Below are 20,602 nucleotides of genomic sequence, written 5' to 3'. Positions count from 1 at the left end.
TTACTGAAACACAGTACTGACGTGGTCCACAGATTCTTATAATATAAACCTAGCCAAACTATAGTCCAAATGCCAAATTCAGCATCCTGACTTTACTGAAAGTAAAGTTTTACAGAAGCACAGCCATACTCATTCTTTTATGTATTGTCTACGGCTGCTTTTGCACTACAAATTGCAGTTGACTAGTTGTGACAGAGAACACCTGGCTTCATGCAAAACCAAAAATATTTAGTCTTCACAGAAAAAGTATGACAACCCCTGATATAAATCATCCAAATACTGAATGTATAATCAACCTTCTAGTTCAAAAATTCACAAATTCCTTCAACTTTAAGTTACCCAGGCTATAACTTTGAAAATGTAGAAAATGTGGTCAGGCCATCCTCACACATGACAATGGTCAGAAAAATTCCACCTCTCCACTCTAATACCTCATATTTATTTAATATGTGTTCATTTTTTACTATAAAGAACACGAATAAAAATTTTGATTCCACTAATCTAGAATTTGTACACATTTCAGGGGACCTGATTTACCTTTTTATTCAACGAAAAACAGGGATTACAGAACAATTTGGTATAAATACAAGATAAATGAAGTATATACCTACTCAAGACAATAAGCTATACAACGAAACAGAATGATTTCTAAAGGTCTGCTCTAACAATTTCACACTGCTCTTATTACTCATTAAAAACCAGTTCTAAAGAATTTGTTAACATCTGCTAATCCCAACTGCAGGTACTATACATTTAAGAAAATAAAACAATTACTTAAAAAAAAAAAGTCCAAAATCCATACTTCACTGTTCCAACTCACCTTATCTACAAATAATATAAATCCCTGTGCTTTTACTGTATACTAATAAAATGAAGGAACTTATTTTAAAATATGGGTACCCTTAAATTTTCAATAAAAAAATGCTGAGAAGTTTTTTATAGATGGAATAAGAATGTAAAATGAAGACACAGAACATGAAGAAATCATATTCTAATAATTTTTTTCAGTGATATACCTGAATATGCCAAATTTAGTCAGTTTATCTCCCAGCACATTGAGGGCTGATTTCACACTGGTACTTAATAGCACAAGGCACAGAAGAACTGGGCAATGATTCACCCCATAACCAAAAGCTAATTTTTCATCTAGAATTTTATTATCTTGATCACATTTATTAGGTAAGAATATAAAATGCTTTTTGTAACTAGGAGTGATACTGCTCTCTACTTACTAGGACTGTTCTCAAATTCTTACAGCTACGGGTCCTGAGCAACACAAATTAAAACTTACTTTTGTATTATTGATGTAATCTGTGGGATTCATCTGCACAGAACTAGTGAAAAGCTGAAAGACCAAACAAGAAAGATGATAAGTTTAAAAAATATTTTAAAAAAATTAACTGTGTGTTCAAAATTTCTATACAGCCATGTTGGGTGAAAAGATGTAGCTCCTGCACTAGGAAGTTTCCATATAGTAAAGCAAGTTTGGAAGAGAAAAGCGGAAAGAAAAATGAACAAAAGCAGAGCAAGCTAGCCCATGCATTAGCTGTTTTAAGAATTTCTATTCTATAAAGTAGTAGGGTAAATCACTTGAGACAAATAGTGGTTTTCCCCACCTCCCCTCTCCTTCATTTCCTTTATTTTTTCCTCCCTAAAAGCCTCTGGCCTTAAATGGCACCCAGGGCTGAGTCCCTTGCCCTGACAAGAGCCTTCACTGACTACCTGCTAATTATGTGATAAACTTATAGAATCTGCTCTATGACAGTGGCTCCTAAATTACACCTCAAGTAGAGCCCTCTGACCAAATGGCTTAACTCCATGTTGGTTCTTTTCACCTCACCTAGCAAGGGAAGCCATAAATGCAAAGACCACTGCCTACTGCTTACTGCACTCCTCAGACCAGCCACTTGACAAACATAACTTTTGTTTATGTCATAAGCTTCAAAGTCATCCAGTCCACAGGGATTTACTGAGCATCTAAGAAAATGACATCATGAAGAATACAAGATGAAGACACTATTCCTGCTCTCCAGGAGCTTACAATCTAAAAGGCAAAATAAGAATAACATCAAATAGCAACATATGATCAGATACAATCCAGTATTACAATAATAATGGATGGTGGGGCTCAAAAGTACTAAGGAGCTAAGAGAAAGGAAAACAGACACACACACACCCCCTGTCCCTCAGATGAAACAAAAAGTCTCGATAAAACTATGTGACATGTAGTTCCTGGAGAACGGTTAGGACTTAGAAAGGAGAGGATGAAGGAGTACATTGTTACAGCATTAGCAACAACAGAGAGGAAGAAATGGTTGTGAGGTAAGTTCTACAAATAAGATGGTAAGTCCAAATAATGCAGAAGTCCTGAGTTGAATAGTAAGTTGTATACATAAGGTTCAAAAGGTACGGCAAGGCCAATGAATGGACAGGACATTCTGTCAGCAATAAGAGACTTGGGAGTGGCCTGAGTAATGAAATATACTGACTAAAGCATTTTAAGAGAATGAGCACACCAAATGGTTTGCAGGATAAGATGAAATGCAGAGACGCTCCTCCACCCTCTCTAAACACTGATTCCTCTCCTTAAAGTTCCACATTCATTGTAGCCCTAAAAATATCCCCAGCTCTTCTTTTCCTTTCATTAACATTTCTTCCTTTCATAACTTTTCCTCCTACTGATCCATGAAGAGGAAGAGACTCAGTTTCTTAAGAGTAGGTAACTATACATCACTGCCAATCTCTACCAGTTCAGCTTGTACTTGCCTCAGAGGCCTGGCCAGATTTTGTCCCTACTGAGAGTGGCATCTGAGGAGGACCAGAAGTATAAACTCCTCACTCCTTCTTTGCCTCAATCCCTCTACCCACTGACTCAGGGATACCTTCATGTATTCCCAGCAGACGCATGGTCTGAAGTAGGAAAATAGATCATGTATGAGGAGCTGACACAGTTGAATTCTAAGGTCAAGTTTCTCCTACTGATTCCACACTGGGTCACTTGTACTGAACTCTGCAGCAAGAACCCATGAGCTTCTCAGCATACTTATTACTCACACACGTTCGTACCATCTTTGCCATCTCAGAGAATAAGGCAACCTATGGGTAGATTTTTTATTTATGACAATACCCCAAAATTCAAGGATGAAATAAACAATGAAGGTCTTAGATGAGAGGCAACAGTGAAAATATTGGGTTGGCCCAGAAGTTCATTTGGTTTTTCTGTAAGATGGCTCTAGCAGCACTTGGTTGTCTTTAACTTCATTTGAAACAATCTTGCTAGACTGTATTGTGACAGCTGTCATATCAGCGTGCATTTAAAAAAAAAATTAAAATTGGTGAATTCTTATGTAGTCATTTTAATATTGAAGATGGAAGAAAAAAAAGCAACGTTTTCAGCATATTATGCTTCACTATTTCAAGAAAGGTAAAAACGCAACTGAAACGCACAAAAAGATTTGTGCAGTGTATGGAGAAGGTGCTGTGACTACTGAACGTGTCAAAGGTAGTTTGCAAAGTTTCGTGCTGGAGATTTCTTGCTGGACGATGCTCCACGGTTGGGTAGACCAGTTGAAGTTGATAGCGATCAAATCGAGACATTAATTAGAACAAGCAACATTACACCACATGGCAGATAGCTGACATATTCAAAATATTCAAATTGAGCATTGAAAGTCACTATGAAGTTTGTTATGTTAATATGTATGTTAATCGCTTAGAAGTTTGGGTTCCACATATGTTAAGTGAAAAAACCTTCTCAAACATATTTCTACATGCGATTCTCTACTTAAATGTAAAGAAAACATTCCTTTTTAAAACAAATTGTGATGAAAAGTGGATACCATACAATAATGAAAAGTGGATACTGTACAATAATGTGGAACAGAAGAGATCATGCGGCAAGTGAAATGAACCACCACCAACCACACCAAAGGCCTGTCTTCATCCAAAGGTGATGTTGTGTATATAGTGGGATTGGGAGTCCTCTGTTATGAGCTCCTTCTGGAAAACCAAATGATTAATTCCAACAAGTACTGCTCCCAATCAGACCAACTGAAAGCAGCACTTGACGAAAAGCATCCAGAATTAGTCAACAGAAACTTCATAATCTTTCCATCAGGATAACGCAAGACTACATGTTTCTTTGATATCCAGGCAAAAACTGTTACAGCTTGGCTGGGAAGTTCGGATTCATCAGCCATATTCCAGATATTGTACCTTCAGGTTTCCATTTACTTCGATCTTTACAGAATTCTCTTAATGGAAAAATATTCAATTCCCTGGAAGACTGTAAAAGGTACCTGGACTAGTTCTTTGCTCAAAAAGATAAAAAGTTTTGGGAAGATGGAATTATGAAGGTGTATGAAAAATGGCAGAAGGTAGTGGAACAAAATGGTGAATACATTGTTCAATAAAGTTCTTGGTGAAAATGAAAAATTGTCTTATTTTTACTTAAAAACCAAAGGCACTTTCTGGCCAACCCAAAAGAAAGTAGGGATGGTTTGTGAATGTTATTTTGGAAAATACACAGGCTTGGTGAACAAGGAGATGAAGAAACCAAGATTACTGTGATTACTATCTTGTGTGGGTAACAGAAGACTGATACCACTACAGAAAATAAAGCTTAAAAAGGTAGCTAGTTTAGAAAATAAACAAAGGTTTGGTGTTAAAAACAAATAATTTAAGGCAAGATCTAACTGATGATCCCAAAGGCATGGAATCAGAATTCAAGCAAAGGTTACTTTAAAAAATATTAAGAGCTGGAGATATACATTTGAGAGCAATCCTACAAGCCAAAATCCCTCCAGAGGCAGGATAGAAAAAAGAAGAGAGGTAGGAAAAAACAGGATAAAAGACTGGGTACCTTGGGGAATATCCACAAGTAGAAGACAGCAAGAAAAAGAAAAGCTCTTAGAGGAAACAGAATGGTTAGGGAGACAGGAAGAGAACAAAGAGGTCCAGTGCCTTTAAAATCAACAGGAAAAGTTCTACAGTAGAAAATCAGTAGTGTTAAACAGTAATAGTGTTAATTACTTATAATCCTTACAAAAGCCCTTCATGTCAGGCATCAGCCATATTTAACAGGTGGGGAAACTGAGCAAGAGAGGTTAACTTTCCCAAGATTAATAACTTAGCTAGTAAGTAACATGAGCCAAAAATGGAACCCAAATCTGTCTGATTCAAAACAAACCTTCTTCCAGTAGCCCAGTGGCCTAATTTGAAGAAAAAAAAAAAAAAAGCTGCAGGCTACTTACACTGGATATACCAAGACAGCACAGGCTTTGAGTAAATAAGCAAGACAATCCAGGGTTTCAAAGGAAATATAGAGTGAAAAAAAAAAGTAACGAATACAGCCACTCATTTCTACAGTTTTGTAGTAAAAGGACTGGAGAAGCAGAATGGTAAATGAGCAGAGCAACACATCAAGGCAGTTGGAAAAGATCAGGGATAGAGAGAGAAAAACAGAGAGGTGGGGGGCAGGTGTACGGACTGGCTTTAAAAAGGAAGTACTTCCTCTAAGAAGAAAGGATATGAGATTCCACAGCTGATGAGAGTATCAGGGCATGGTGAATTATGCTCTGTGAATAGGGAAGTGTTGGCTGGATAAGGTCGTGAGGACAAAAGAACGTGATAACTGTTCCAAAGTTAAATTAAAATGACCCACTTGAAGACTGTGAGGATTTGTAGAGTCAGAATTACAGGATTTTATTTCCTTCTTAGTGATCTAAGGGAGAGATATTCTAAAAGGTCTCTGGATTCAGATTGGGGACAAAGACTGATAGAATCAAGAAGGGCTGTCAAGTTACTGTTAAACAAGTCCAAATAGGTCATTAACATGGATGTTGAATTCAGTTAAGAGAATAACATGGAAAGGAAATCTTCAAAGAAGGTGAAATCCATCCTGTGAGGCACTGATGATTTAGGAAAAATAAGTCATGTGACACTGACAAACTATAGAATCCTCTGATGCGAGAGAAGCTGTATTTTAAGGAAAAAAATGCAAAACAAAGAACAAAAAAACTTTTCAAGTAAAAGAACACAACAGGTGCTTCCCTGGTGGCGCAGTGGTTGAGAGTCCGCCTGCCAATGCAGGGGACATGGGTTCGTGCTCCGGTCCGGGAAGATCCCACATGCTGCGGAGCGGCTGGGCCCGTGAGCCATGGCCGCTGAGCCTGCGCGTCCAGAGCCTGTGCTCCGCAACGGGAGAGGTCACAACAGTGAGAGGCCCGCGTACCGCAAATAAAAATAAAATAAAATAAAAAATAACACAACAGAAAATGGAAATAGGGGAAAGAACAAGATTCATCTGGATGAGACCAGGCCACATAGAAAGCTTTAGGTAAGAGAGAGAGGAGTGGTAGGAACAAGAGAAAAGAGAGCAAGGTTAGTACCAGAAATGGTAGACAAGGATTCAAAGTCCAGACAACATAGGAATCAAGTTCATATAGGTGGTGGTGAGGACTGGAATAGGGGAATCTTAGGACTCAATCCAAAAAAATTTTAAATATAATAACATATAATACATTTGACTGAAAAACATTAATTCCCAAAGTATTAAGAAGTGCCTCCATGCTGTTTCCTGGCTAATTATTTATACTATTTGCACTGATTTCTATTCAGTGACAATTTACTCTAGAGCAAAACATAACACAGCAACAAGTCCAGACAAGACCTGGATTTAATAGTACTGTTGAACAGAGTTGATATGTTGTTACACAGGGATTAACTGAACTTCTATTCAGAGACAAATAGTGATCTCCCTCCTTCACTTTCCTGAACCCATCTGTTCATTCTAATAAACAAAACCATTCATTAAAAAAAATAAACTGCAAAAACAGTGTAGAATTCAAGAATATGATGCACTGATTTATAAATACTATACATAAATACACAAACTGCCGGTACAACAAAGAATATTCAAAGTACCTACATCGACCAGGAGATCTGGGTCTATGCTAAACTGTCTTCCTGACAGCATGGCTTGGAAGTCCTCTAAACTGCAATCAATACTGTCAAGATAATCCAACAGCTCAACCCTAAGGAAAAAAGATTTTAAAAAAATCAAATATTAGGTTTCCTTGCTTTTATGTTTAAAATCACATTGCAGTCTAGCTAGGCAAAATATTCCTAGCAATTGCTGAATCCTTACCAATTCTTAACCTTAAGAGATCCTATTCACTATTTAGGATTCAAAAAAACTTGGTTAATTGAGAACCCACAGCCTTTATACAAAACTTTAGTATTTAAAGAAAAAACGTTCTGCAATAACCCAGTCTGATTTATCTTTTTCCTCTATACTATAAATTATAAAATGTTTAACCTCTTACTACTGGTTATATTGCTACTAACTTCTAGTTTTCTTTTGCTATAAAATAAGTTCCTTCATAGAGATTGTATTATTCCACAGTCCTGATAAAAACACAAATACACACAATCATACACACTTTTTTAAGACATTCAAAACCAAGCATTTCATTACAGAAATCTGAGGAATTGACAAGGAGATCCCAAGACTGCTCTTGGGATAATTAAATCTTTCTCAAAATACCATGTGCAGAGCTCAGCACTAGCCAGAACAGAAAGGTTGACTACATAGGTTCATAACCTGAAAGGAAAATCATTCAAAGAGAAAAAGAACATGTGAAGTAAACAAAGAAAGCAAATAAACTTAGACAACCTTTAGATGATACTCACTTTCCCAAAAGATTGATGTTATCATTTAAAATGGAATCCATCATGGTCACAGGATCTTCTGTGGTCAGACTAGATGAGCCGTTTAGCTGGACGGCACTAGACATGAGAGGGCTGGTGCCATCACTGCCTGAACTTAAGGATTCTCTGGCTGGTTCACTCTGATCTCCACTCTGAATGACAGGTGCATATTCATCTTCATTGTCATCTTCAACAATGACAATATCAGGGTACTGGCTACAGCTAGATCAGCAATATGAGAAATAACCAATTACATTCTCAGACTAATTCAATAAACTCACCCCATCCAGTCACTCTCCATGGAAACTCTCTCCCCAAACCACCTGTCAAAAGGCTTTTCTTGGGTGTGTAGTTTAATGAAAAATATTGATACTTCATATAATATAAGACCACAAAGAATCAATTAAAGGTCTTTAACTCCAAACTTTAAAAATAAGAATGAATTCTCATTACTTTTTGCTGGGAGTCTTTTCGCTGGAGGGAGGGGGGTTATATGCTTGAATAATTTGGCTTAATTTTTCAGTTCAATAATTAAAATATGAGTCAGATATTAGTTTATCAAAGAATAAAGTAGTTTTAAATTTAGATCTCTGATAAAAAAAGAGTAATATTTTCAAAAATTGTATTTCACAATCTCCTTACTTGGAGGGATCAGATATAACATCCTCATTAGTTTCTGGAATAACTGGGATATTTTCTTCATCTGCATTATCATCAGTAACGTCATAAATAATGATATCATCTGAAATCCGCTCCCTTGGCTTTAAACCTTCAGTCCTACTGTGTGGAACCTAAAAAATCAGGTAGAAAATATATCAAAAAACTGAAATTATTTTGACTACCAAACAACATACCATTTAAAAAATGTTAACTGGGCACTGAGATACGATGGTAAGCAAAACAGATATGTTTTCTGCCCTTATGGGACTTAATACACTAAATTGGTATTAGAAGTACCAATTTACAGAGGTATGAGATGTATTATCTGCATGCTACTTAACTATTTCTTTTACTGTAAGGGACCTTAAAGATGACATGCCTCAGAATGTTTCCATGAAAAGATCTTCAAATTTTAAAGATTTTTTATACCCAAAGAGTAAAAAAGTCTTAGGACTTCATTAGAAATCTCGAACATAACCAGATGGCCACTGGGCTGATGGGGATTATTTCATCTCAAGCTACTCTGTTTGACGCCATGTTTTATTCTTACTCATTAAATGGTTTCTTTAAAAGGGGGAAAAAAACACTTCAACTATTCCACAGCTAAATGTCAGTCTGGCATTTTAGCAATTATTATTTTTTTTAATTCAGCTACAGCTATATTCAGACCATGGATACACTAATAAAAAAACATTCAATTCTCCAAAGCAAACTAAAGTCATTATTATAATAGAAAATTCTATCAATTTCAACTCTAGATAATATAGAGGCAAAAGATGCAAATCAAGTTAAATTAAGAAATCTTCACCCATTTACATGAGTCTTCAATCCTAAAAACAGGTATGCTTGATAATTTAAACAGTGGGAAGAGGAACCAGATGTCAGGTTAACTCTGACTTGCCTGAGAACAAAAATCTCAATACTTTAATAATAAATTTAAAGCAGTATTTAGAATTCTAAGATTTGAAAGTAACAATGATAATCAGATATTAAAAGAAGTCTGGACTCAACTAATTGCCACTGGGTATAAGTTTGACAATTTACCCAGAGAGCTTGTGAAAAAATGAAGGTAAACAAAAATATTTTTTGAAATTGCTACAGTAAAAGAGTCTAGGTCTGTACACATTTATAATAAAAGTTGGAAACAACTTAAAATAACCAATGGACAAGTGCATAATTACATTATCATAACAATTAATCTCATATAGTAGTTAAGATCAACTAAATCTCTATGTTTAATAAATCTCAAAAGCAAGACCAAGTGAAAGAGGCCACACTGCAAAATGATATGTACAAAATAACATCATTTATATAAAGCTTAGACATATGCAAAATAATACCAAATATTGTTTATGGATTCACACATCAAACGGCCATGGGAATGACACATACTACTTCAAGATAGTGATTTATCTCTGGGTGACAGGGGAGACTGGAGAGGGAGAGAAAAATGAACTTGGGAACAGGTAACTGAGACAACTGTATTTGTAATAGTTTATCTCTTAAAATAATCTAGAGCAAATGATAAAAAATGTCATGATTTAAAAGCTGGAGGATGAACAGTTAGATTATTCACTAAACTTTTTCAAATGCATGACATACTGCTGTAATAAAATTTAGTTTGAGGTAATAAATATAAAACAGAATTTAAAAAATTACTTTATGATGGTGATTATCAGCTGGTTCTTTCACTATGTGCTGAAACAAATTCTTCTTTTGAGCTCCATTAGTGTTTAGAAGTAGAGGTCTGAAAATCAGAAGATATACATGAAGTTCAGTGAGCAAACATACATGGAGTTTAAATTGCTTCTAATAATTTAGCCACATATAAACACACTCATTTTAATAATGAATAAAAAATTTCAGTACACAAGAAACTCTTAAAAACGATTACCTCTTTGGAGGGGTATGGGGGATAGTGTATCCACGGCTTTTACTTCTCCATTCTTCTGTGTTATCTTTGTTATAATAAACACTATAAATTACTCTCCCCAAATATACTTCATTGCTGACTGAACTACGTAACTCTTTATGGTTCTTACATAGTAAAAAGTAGGTAATATCACAAAGACTCAGTGGAAGTAGAGTTAATTCTACAGCATAAGCTGTAAGTATAACCAAGCTCTGCTAAAATCCTTTGCCTTACAAGATAATTTTTCTCCTTCTACCTATTCCTTTGTCCACTGTTTTCCTTATGTTTTAATTGTGACAAAGGTAGTTACTGACATTTATGGGTATCACAACCCATGGTCAATGTACAGGTTTTTAAAGACCCTTGTGAGTAGATTAAACATGAGATATCAAGTAAAAACTTCTTATGCTTTTTTCAGCATGTATCCTCTCTTTAAGAGTTTCTCTCACTGAGGACTAATGCTACAATAATTTGCTAATGTGAATGAAAGATGAACTCTTTATAAACCGTATGTATGTAAAACGACCATTTAGGCTATTCTAATCTCTCAAAAACAGCAAGATGACAATAGTAGGAAACACCACCACTCTTGAAATGTTAGAAGTATAATTTAACAAGGGAGGACTGTTCATCTGGGACAACACGCATATACTCAGCAAATGCAGACCATTCATGATTAAATTCTAACGTTTGGTTGTCTATAGATAGGTCAAAATGTATTATCATAAAATCTTACCTTTTACGTTTTAAACTCACAAGTTGGTTATTCTGAACCAATGTAACAATAAACTGGACAATCTAAAAGGAAAATATAAATAAGAAATATTCCATCATAGATTCTTAATTCTTTAGTCTATATTACAAGTCTTATAAAATTAATGCAGGTACTGTATGTCCTCTATTCTAAGTCACATAGTTTCTCACATATTAACATTTTAAATTTGGATGCATCTTACAATGATATTTAAAGAAATGTACCAGCATCCAGGCAGAAGAACAACCTGTGATAAAGTTGCTGCTACCTAAGATATAGAGGTACCTAGGACATCCATCTACCCATATATCTATCTATATATCTAGCTTCCTACCCACCCATCCACCTATTTATCTATCAAATATTCAGTTCAATTATTTGTCTTGATGATAAGTACCAAGCATGCCTGGATACAGATCCCTATTTTTACTTAAAATTCTTTCAAGAAGATTATGACGCAGAAAAGAAAACTGATGTTTGACAGATATTTTTCTTATACCAGGTAATACAATTAGAGGCAAAAGAAACTGCCAACTCTCTCAGAATAGATCTTACTATTTTCAAGTTAGAAAAAGTTTATTGGCTAACTCTAGAAAAATTATTTTTGAGACACTGAACATCTGTCAAAGCTTCCTGATGACAATCACGGGAAGCTGATTTAATCTTCAGAGTCTGATTAAATTTAGAAAAAGACTATTAAACAGATCAAGACATGCAAACAATACTTCATATTTTATGATAGTGTTTCTTAAAGTGTGGTCCATGGACCAGCAGCACTGGCCTAGGAGCTTTTTAAACATGCAAATTCTCTGCCTCACTCCAGAATTGCTGAATCTTAAATTCTGAGGATGAGGTCTAGCAACATGTGTTGTTTAGCAAGACCTCCAGGTGATACTGATATGAATGTGAGAACTGGTTTAGGGTATGTCTTGAAATTATACTGCCTAAAGGAGTTAAAAAAGTAAACTATTAAAAGCAGTATAGGGGCTTCCCTGGTGGCGCAGTGATTAAGAATACGCCTGCCAATGCAGGGGACACGGGTTCGAGCCCTGGTCCAGGAAGATCCCACATGCCACGGAGCAACAAAGCCCGTGCGCTGCAACTACCAAGCCTGCGTTTTAGAGCCCACAAGCCACAACTACTGAGCCCACATGCCACAGTTACTGAAGCCTGCGCGCCTAGAGCCCGTGCTCCACAACAAGAGAAGCCACCGCAATGAGAAGCCACGCAATGAGAGTGGCCCCCGCTCGCCACAACTAGAGAAAGCCCGCGTGCAGCAATGAAGACCCAAGACAGCCAAAGATATATAAATATTTTTTTAAAAAATTTATTTTAAAAAAAAGCAGCAGTATATCACTGAGATGTTATGAATAAAGGCCAAGTGACTGATGACTATTTAGACTCTGCAGAAGAGTTCCTTGTACAAGCTTTATGAAATATAATTACACAATTAAAATAGAGAATTGTCCATTGAAAATACACACCGTATAGCTTTAATTTTGTACATTCTCCCCCAAACGAGGCTACTAAATGGTTTGCCTTACAATCAGTATTAACTTTGCCATGGAAAAAAATATAGACATTTTAGTCGAAGAGTTAGACAGCATTAGAGTCTATGAAAAGGAGGTTAGCCACTAAATTGCTTATTCAAAAGAAAATGCTGACAGCTGATGAAAAGACAACATTTAACCTTAAAGATATCTATGAAATAGTCCAATTACTTTTGTTAATTTATAAAAAAGTGTTAGGGAAAATTCTTAAAACATTAGTTGGCTGAATTTACAAGAACATGAATCTCTGGCTAAATTTCTCCTGAAATTTGCTGTGTATTTCAGTTCTCTTCTGACACTTTGGCATTATGTTGTAGAGTTCGTTTCCTGAAGGAGAAGATGAGGCATTTAACATTTACATCATTGGACTTCTTTAGCTGACAAGTTCTATAACAGACACCTCCCATATATTATTCCAATTAATCCAAGGCCAAACAGTAAATGGCAGAATTAGAAACAAATTCCAGGAATAGAGAAAAAATTATCACCTGTCATCATGCATTATGTAAACTCCCTTAACCCCACTAAAACACATAGATTCAAACTCAAATTTGAGCAGAAAGAATGTTAGATTTCATGAAAAACTGAAATGTTAAGTATTTTATCAACTATCCTTGCTTTCAAAAAAAAAACCCCAACAAATTATGGAGTATTGTGAGTTGATATTTAACCAAAACATTGTTTTCTGAAAAAGATTAACAGATTTTAAAAATAAAGCACAGGTTAAGGTACACCTATCATTTAAAATCAGGTATTCTTAAACAGGGCTTCAAGTTGGAATCAAATATGAAAGTTTTAAAAGTACATGTACTTGGACTAAACACTTAAAGTTGAATCCTACATTCAACCTTCACTTGCATACTTATTTTTAAAAATCAGTATACCTATTTTGACTATGGGCCAAAGGCTACAGCTACCATTCATCTCTGTGTTCTAAGCCTGCTCCACTACACCCATATCCTTTCAGTCATAACACTATTTTTAGCTAACGGCCTCTGACTAGGAACAAACTGAAGCTCTCCCACCCTCCCTCCCCTGATAAAACCTGTTGCTTAAACTTAGTCCAGTTTACTCATGAGCAAAAAATAGCTGCCTTAATTACTTTTACGTTTCACCTCTTATTAACATATGAAAGCTGATATGAGAAGATTAAATCACAAGGACACAATTGCAGCAGAGAGATTTTCTGTTCCCCCAGTAATTTTCAGCTCATATACTAAAATCTAGGATTTATTTTACAACACTACATTAACTGCTTTTCTGCACATACTAATAGTGGCATACACTTATAACTCATATTTTGAACACATAATTTGATCAACTGATTTGAAAATATTAGTCATTTATCTTCCAAGGCCATATCTATGCCTTTTAGAATAAAAAATAGTAAGACAAAAAACAAAAAAAAATCCCACACAGTAAAGCTATGTCTTTTACATAAAATGTTAAGAAATTGGTAGTATATTGATTATACTCCTAAGAATTAAGTATAATAAAGTTGTTATATCAGGCAAAAAAATTTTACTAAAAGCTAATGAAACATTATCTGGAAGTATGGAATGACTACATTTAGCTAATAAGAATTTTTTTTTATTACAAAGAATATGTAACACTTGGCTTAATTTGTTTGATTTCATAGTTTTACTTCTGTGTACCCAATACATAAGAAACTAAGATCAATCACTGACTACTCAATAGAGATTTCTGCGGGGGGGGGGTGTCACAAATGGTACTCATTAAACAAATGCAGATTACAGTCACAGAGAAAAAAGCTTACCTTTCGAATAACTTGTTGCTGTTGTGCATGTTTTGCTCGTAATTCTGACACCTCCTTCCAAAGGGATTCATTCTCACTATGTTATCATTTATGAAAAATAAAAATAAAAAAATTCAGTCAGATAAGCCAGACCTCAATATCTTTAATTAAGAACACCAGACTTGAACTAGTTTTTACTATATATTTTTATGAGACTAGGAAAACTTTGGTTCAATTACACAGAATGGCAACTAACCTTGACACAACTCCAGAATCCTTCCTTCATAACTGTAGTATCTTCTACTCATGGCAATGTATGCACGAAAACTTAAGATTTATGCTTACATCCATACATAGTAGGCCATTTACTCCTCTGACAATCTGCTTCATTACTTCCTGTTTAAAAAATAAGCTAACTTTTCAACTATGGCTACCATGTGAATTCAGGACTTGTGCTTAGGAAACAATTCTTAAAGGGGAAATGACATATACCCAACACTTGCTATGCCAGGCACTATTCTAAACATTTTATGTGTATTACTTAAACTTCTCTAAAATCTGTCAAGAAAGGAATTATCTCTATTTTATAGATGAGGAGACTGAGACTCAGAGAACTGAGAAGACTTACCCAAGATCACACAGACAATTTGTTAAGTATTGATGTCGAGCTGAAGTCTATAAGACTCTAAAACTGTCTAAAGGTCTGTCTCAAACACAAGCATATAAATGTTTGGTTTTTTTAAAGCATATTAAAAGATGTGTTTTTTTAAAAGCATACCTAAATACATGACAAACCAATTATATGCCCAGCAGTAATAGTTTTTTTTTCTTCATTCACCATCTTCCATTGAAACTGCAGTTATTAAATGTTAGCAGCAGTGATAATTTTGAGAAGGCCTGAAAGATTAATTCCTCTATTAAATGCTCTAATTTTTGCTCTTTTGTTAATTTACACAAAAGCCATCTTCCTCAATCCAAACTATTACAAAAGGGACTGAATTTAAATATAGAGGGCACAGAAAATAAGATTTTGATACTTACTGAATAACTACTGTACTTTTTCTGACTCAGAAATATAAAGATACCGTCATCTGCCTACTAAAGATAAGTAGGAGAATGGTTACCACTAAGACTTACAAGATGAATTTGAGATCCCACTCCTTAAAAGCTAAATCTGAGATTCAAGGAACTGGGTCAAAGGGCACTTCAACAGACACAAGATACATAGAGTAAACCAACATAAGTGCTTAAATAAAACATGCAAAACTAGCAAGCTTCAAATTAAGGCTTATTAAAAAAGGGAATCAAAGTCCAAGGTTACTCTCAATGAAGATACTTGAGTTAAGAATAGCTAAACTAACGTCCCACAATTGAAATGGGACAGACAATACATAAAATAAATACTCTTAAGACCTTGGCGCCTATTTACTATAAGAGAATTCCAACTACTTACTAAGAAGAGAAATATAGGTCTACTCTATACACAAGTTGTTACTGTGGCATTAGGATAATGGTGCCAAAAATTGTAGCAAAACAAAATACAGCACTTTTCTGTAGATAAAAGGTTTGAATATCACTTTCCCAAGTCTATGTAAAGTAAGTATCAAGTAGGACAAGTCTCTAGTGTCCTTTTTTCCCTATTTTTTGTGTCCTATTTTTTCCTAAAAGATAGGCCACATAGAAAATGTCCTAAGAAACTTCTATAAAAGAAAGGATAGGTAACGTATGCAGTATTTTTTTCTAAGATTTTTTTATGTGGACTAATTTTGAAGTCTTTATTGAATCTGTTACAATATTCCTTCTGTTTTTTTATGTTTTTTGGCTGCGAGGCATGTGGAATCTTAGCTCCCCAACCAAGGATCAAACCCACACCCCTGGCATTGGAAGGTGAAGTCTTAACCACTGGGTCCACTGGGTCCAGAGAAGTCCCTGTAGTATGGCTTGTGGTCCTCATATGTGTGTAAACATATGAAAGTCAACCTAAGTAGAATCATAGTTTCCTACACCAACTTAATGATCTATTATTTCATCAGTAACACTTGTGCATCAAATTGTTTTGACTGACCAGGTTTATATATTCTTTCAACACCATCATGAAAATACAATATTGGGGTAAAGTTTATGGCTACAAATAAAAAATAAAGGGAATCAATACTTAAGAAAAAGGCTTTTGATCTTGGCTTCAACAATGTAATCTAGGTACTTAAAGCACCAACCTCCAAACCTCAACACACACATACACACCAACCCCCATATTAGGATTATATTTGGAAATAATACTTTACCTTTTTAATTCAGAAAGCCTGGACTCAATAGTTTCTTGTTTTATTTGAACCTTCTGAGCACTACTTATAATTTTTGTTAAATCTTCCTGACGAATTTTATTTTCTTCTGGTTTTGCAGATGAAACCTTTCAAAAAGTAAATGTAGGAAATTAAACAAATACTAAACACCATGATTATAATTCAAAACTTCCCTGTTATAAGACGTTCTTGTAGCCTGTTCAGGAAGTGAGATTTAGTTCCAAAAGCCCAGGAAAAGAATAGACTTCATAGCTCAAAGAGAGGATAAGGATATAATCAGTTTATTTATTTATTTTTAATGTGGAAAAGTTTCCATAAGCAGGAGCAACTTAAGGGCTTTTTTTTTTGTTTTCATTTTCTTCTGTCAAATTCCCAGTAATTTCCCCAAGCCTATTTATTATTGCATTCCACTTTTAATTAAATTTATGCAGAATAGTTGCACACTAAGACCATGTTCTTTCATGGTCCACTACCCTTTTACCGCCCCCCACCCCACCTTGTGAATTTAGTCAAAATATCTTATTTCAGCAAAACATATCATCCATTCAAAAATGTATTATTTAAATTCCTACTATATATAAGGGACTTATTCTGAGCACTAGATATTCAGCAGTGAACTAAAGAAAAACGCCCTCCAGACAGCTGACTTTCTAGTAGGAACTTATGTTTTTTAAGTTAAATTATAAGGAGTGAGCCATCACCATATAGATGACTCCTTATCCTAAGTCAGAATATAAACATTTCCTTTCCTCTAAAAAGTGTTTAAAGACTGAGCCCTCCATACAGTTGAGCGCAGAGGAAAAAAAAAAAATAAAGGGCAAAATAATTAAAGCTTTATTAGTCTAAGTTGTCCCAACAAGAAAACCTGTGTATTTCAGTACCTTCTTAATGTCAACAAATGAAATATGTCTTGGCCAAGTACACTACATGTTAACACCCTAATTAAATCATGTTAACAATAGCTCACCTTCCTTTTAATGTTCTCCAACAAGTCATCCTGGCCTTGTTTGAAGTAAGGATGCTGAAATTCAACAGGACCATCTCGTTCTTGCTTCACAATTCCAGAGTCAATGTGTACTACTTTACGAAAACCATCTGAAAAAGATTCAAAATTCAGATTTTGAATAAAATTTTAAATAGACAAAAGTAAAAACTTAAAAAATTAATGGTGCTTCTATAGAATATATTTTCCTTTATCATCCTAATGGTGGAAAAGGTTTAATCAGTGACTGATGACAGTACTCCAATTAAACTGCTATCCATACTCACACATATTCAGTTGCCTTACAAAACTTGCCATGTTATTGTGCTTGAAATATTTGGGAAGAATTTCTTTTGCAAATCTTTGTTCATCCAAAACCAGAAAACTTTGGCCATTCTGAAAAAAATTGAAAACGTCAATTAGTTAAGATCCTCTGAAATTAGGTGATACATATGAACCTCAAAACTTGGCAGTCTTTCCATGACACCTTCAGACCATTATTTTATTCCTATTAATAGCAGCAAAAACAAACTGCAATTAAGTTACAAATTTCAATTAAGCTCCAAACTGCAATTAAACTTTTTGATGTCAATCTCAAAAGTTTAGGAGTATGTATTAAACCAAAAGCTGCATCAAACTTTATAGTTAAATATTAGAAAGATTTCCATTCTTCTAATCAAAAACTAATAAAATACAGTATGTAGCTAGTATAATTACTTAACAATGTTTTAAAGCCAATGCAATTAAGACAAAAATAAGATAAAATTTGAAAGAAAGTCATATTTTATCAATAAACATAATTACATATTTGTACAATCAACTGAAAAACCACAAGAGAATTCAGTAAGATATCTAGCTACTAATTGACACACTAATAATGAAAGGTCAGAAAGAAAAATTTTTTAAAAATCCCATTTACCATTGCAACAAAAAGAATAAAATACATAGGAATAAACCTACCTAAGGAGACAAAAGACCTGTACTCTGAAAACTGTTAAGACATGGATGAAGGAAATCAAAGATGACACAGATGAAAAGATATAACATATTCTTGAATTGGAAGAATCAATATTGTCAAAATGACTATACTACGCAAGGCAATCTACAGATTCAATGCAATCCCTATCAAATTACCAATGGTGTTATTCACAGAACTAGAACAAAAAAAATCTTAAAATCTGTATGGAGACACAAAAGACCCCGAAAAACCAAAGCAATCTTGAGAAAGAAAAAATGAAGCTGGAGGAATCAGGCTCCCTGATTTCAGACTATACTACAAAGCTACAGTCATCAAAATGGTATGGTACTGGCAAAATAACAGAAATATAGATCAATGGGACAGGATAGAAAAGCCCAGAAATAAACCCATGCACCTATGGTCAATTAATCTACAACATAGGAAACAAGACTATACAATACAGGACAGTCTCTTCAATAAATGGTGCTGGGAAAACTGGACAGCTACATGTAAAAAAATGAAATTCATATACTCTTTAAAACCGTACACAAGAATAAACTCAAAATGGATTAAAGACCTAAATGTAAGACCAGATACTATAAAACTCTTAGAGAAAACATAGGCGAAACACTTGACATAAATCACAATATCTTTTTTAAGCCATCTCCTAGAGTAATGGAAATAAAACCAAAAATAAACAAATGGGACCTAATTAAACTCCTCTGCACAGCAAAGAAAACCACATACAAAACAAAAAGACAAACCAAAGAATGGGAGAAAATATTTGCAAAGATGCGACTGACAAGGGATTAGTCTCCAAAATTTACAAACAGCTCATGCGGCTCAATATCAAAAAAACAAACAACCCGATCAAAAAATGGGCAGATGACCTAAATATAGACATTTCTCTGAAGAAGACACACAGATGGCCAAGTGGCACAAGAAAAGATGCTCTACATCTCTAATTACTAGAGAAAGGCAAATCAAAACTACAATGAGATATCACCTCACACCAGTCAGAATGACGATCATCAAAAAACCTACAAACAATAAATGCTGGAGAGAGTGTGGAGCAAAAGGAAGCCTCCTACACTGTTGGTGGGAATGTAAATTGGTTCACCCACTATGGGAAACAGTATGAAGGTTCCCTAAAAAAACTAAAAATAGAGCTACAATATGATCCAGCAATCCCACTCCTGGGTATATATCCAGAAGAAAACATGGTTTGAAAGGATTACATGCACCCCAATGTTCACTGCAGCACTGTTTACAATAGCCAAGACATGGAAGCAACCTAAATGTCCATCGACAGATGAATGGATAAATAAGATGTGGTACATATATCTAATGGAATATTACTCAGCCATCAAAAAGAATGAAATAACGCCATTTGCAGCAACATGGATGGACCCTGAGATTATTATACTAAGTAAACTAAGTCAGACAAATATCATACAATATTGCTTATATGCAAAATCCAAAAAAATATACAAATGAACTTATTTTCAAAACAGGAACAAACTCACAGACTCAGGGAACAAATTTATGGTTCCACGGGGAAGGGTGGGAGGCAAGGGATAGATTGGGATTTGGGGATTGACATGTACAGACTACTATATTTAAAATAGATAACCTACAAGGACCTATTGTATAGCACAGAGAACTATACTCAATATTATGTAACAACCTAAATGGGAAAAGAAATTGAAGAAGAATAGACACACATATAACTGAATCACTTTGCTGTACACCTGAAACTAACCCATGGTTAATCAACTATGCTCCAATATGAAATAAAAATTAAAAAAAAAATAAAGTCACTAGTGTATTTCCATATAAAAAATAAACAATTTGAAATTTCCTTCTAAAATAATCAAAATAATATGGTAGTGACATAAAGACAGACCAATCAATGGAACAGAATAGAAAATCCAGGAATGAACCCTCATACATACAGTCCAAGAATTTTTGACAAGGATGCCAAGACAATTCAATGGAGGGGCTTCCCTGGTGGTGC

The 20,602-nt window shown here is 34.7% G+C and overlaps 1 protein-coding gene across 6 annotated transcripts in view; it reads right to left on the bottom strand.

Annotated features, from left to right (window-relative positions):
• Positions 1-20,602, bottom strand: part of HSF2 (heat shock transcription factor 2) — a 36,711-nt gene that overhangs the window by 2,983 nt on the left and 13,126 nt on the right. For 4 of the 6 annotated variants that reach the window (XM_022555610.2, XM_022555594.2, XM_089921974.1 and 1 more), the window contains 10 exons: positions 17,915-18,023; positions 17,613-17,740; positions 16,628-16,752; positions 14,364-14,439; positions 11,019-11,080; positions 10,030-10,117; positions 8,353-8,501; positions 7,693-7,932; positions 6,929-7,034; positions 1,292-1,345 (listed from right to left, as the gene is read on the bottom strand). In XM_022555610.2, coding sequence (XP_022411318.1) covers positions 1,292-1,345; positions 6,929-7,034; positions 7,693-7,932; positions 8,353-8,501; positions 10,030-10,117; positions 11,019-11,080; positions 14,364-14,439; positions 16,628-16,752; positions 17,613-17,740; positions 17,915-18,023 — 1,137 coding nt within the window. The other 2 variants (XM_089921975.1, XM_022555601.2) reach the window with 2 other exon arrangements.

The sequence above is a fragment of the Delphinapterus leucas genome, chromosome 12, assembly GCF_059928025.1.
Source record: "Delphinapterus leucas isolate spDelLeu-1000000601 "Yukka" chromosome 12, BTC_Dleu_Yukka2, whole genome shotgun sequence".
NCBI lineage: Eukaryota > Metazoa > Chordata > Mammalia > Artiodactyla > Monodontidae > Delphinapterus > Delphinapterus leucas.
The sequence above is the reverse complement of the archived record's forward strand: the minus strand, read 5'-3'. Positions and strand labels throughout refer to the sequence as shown.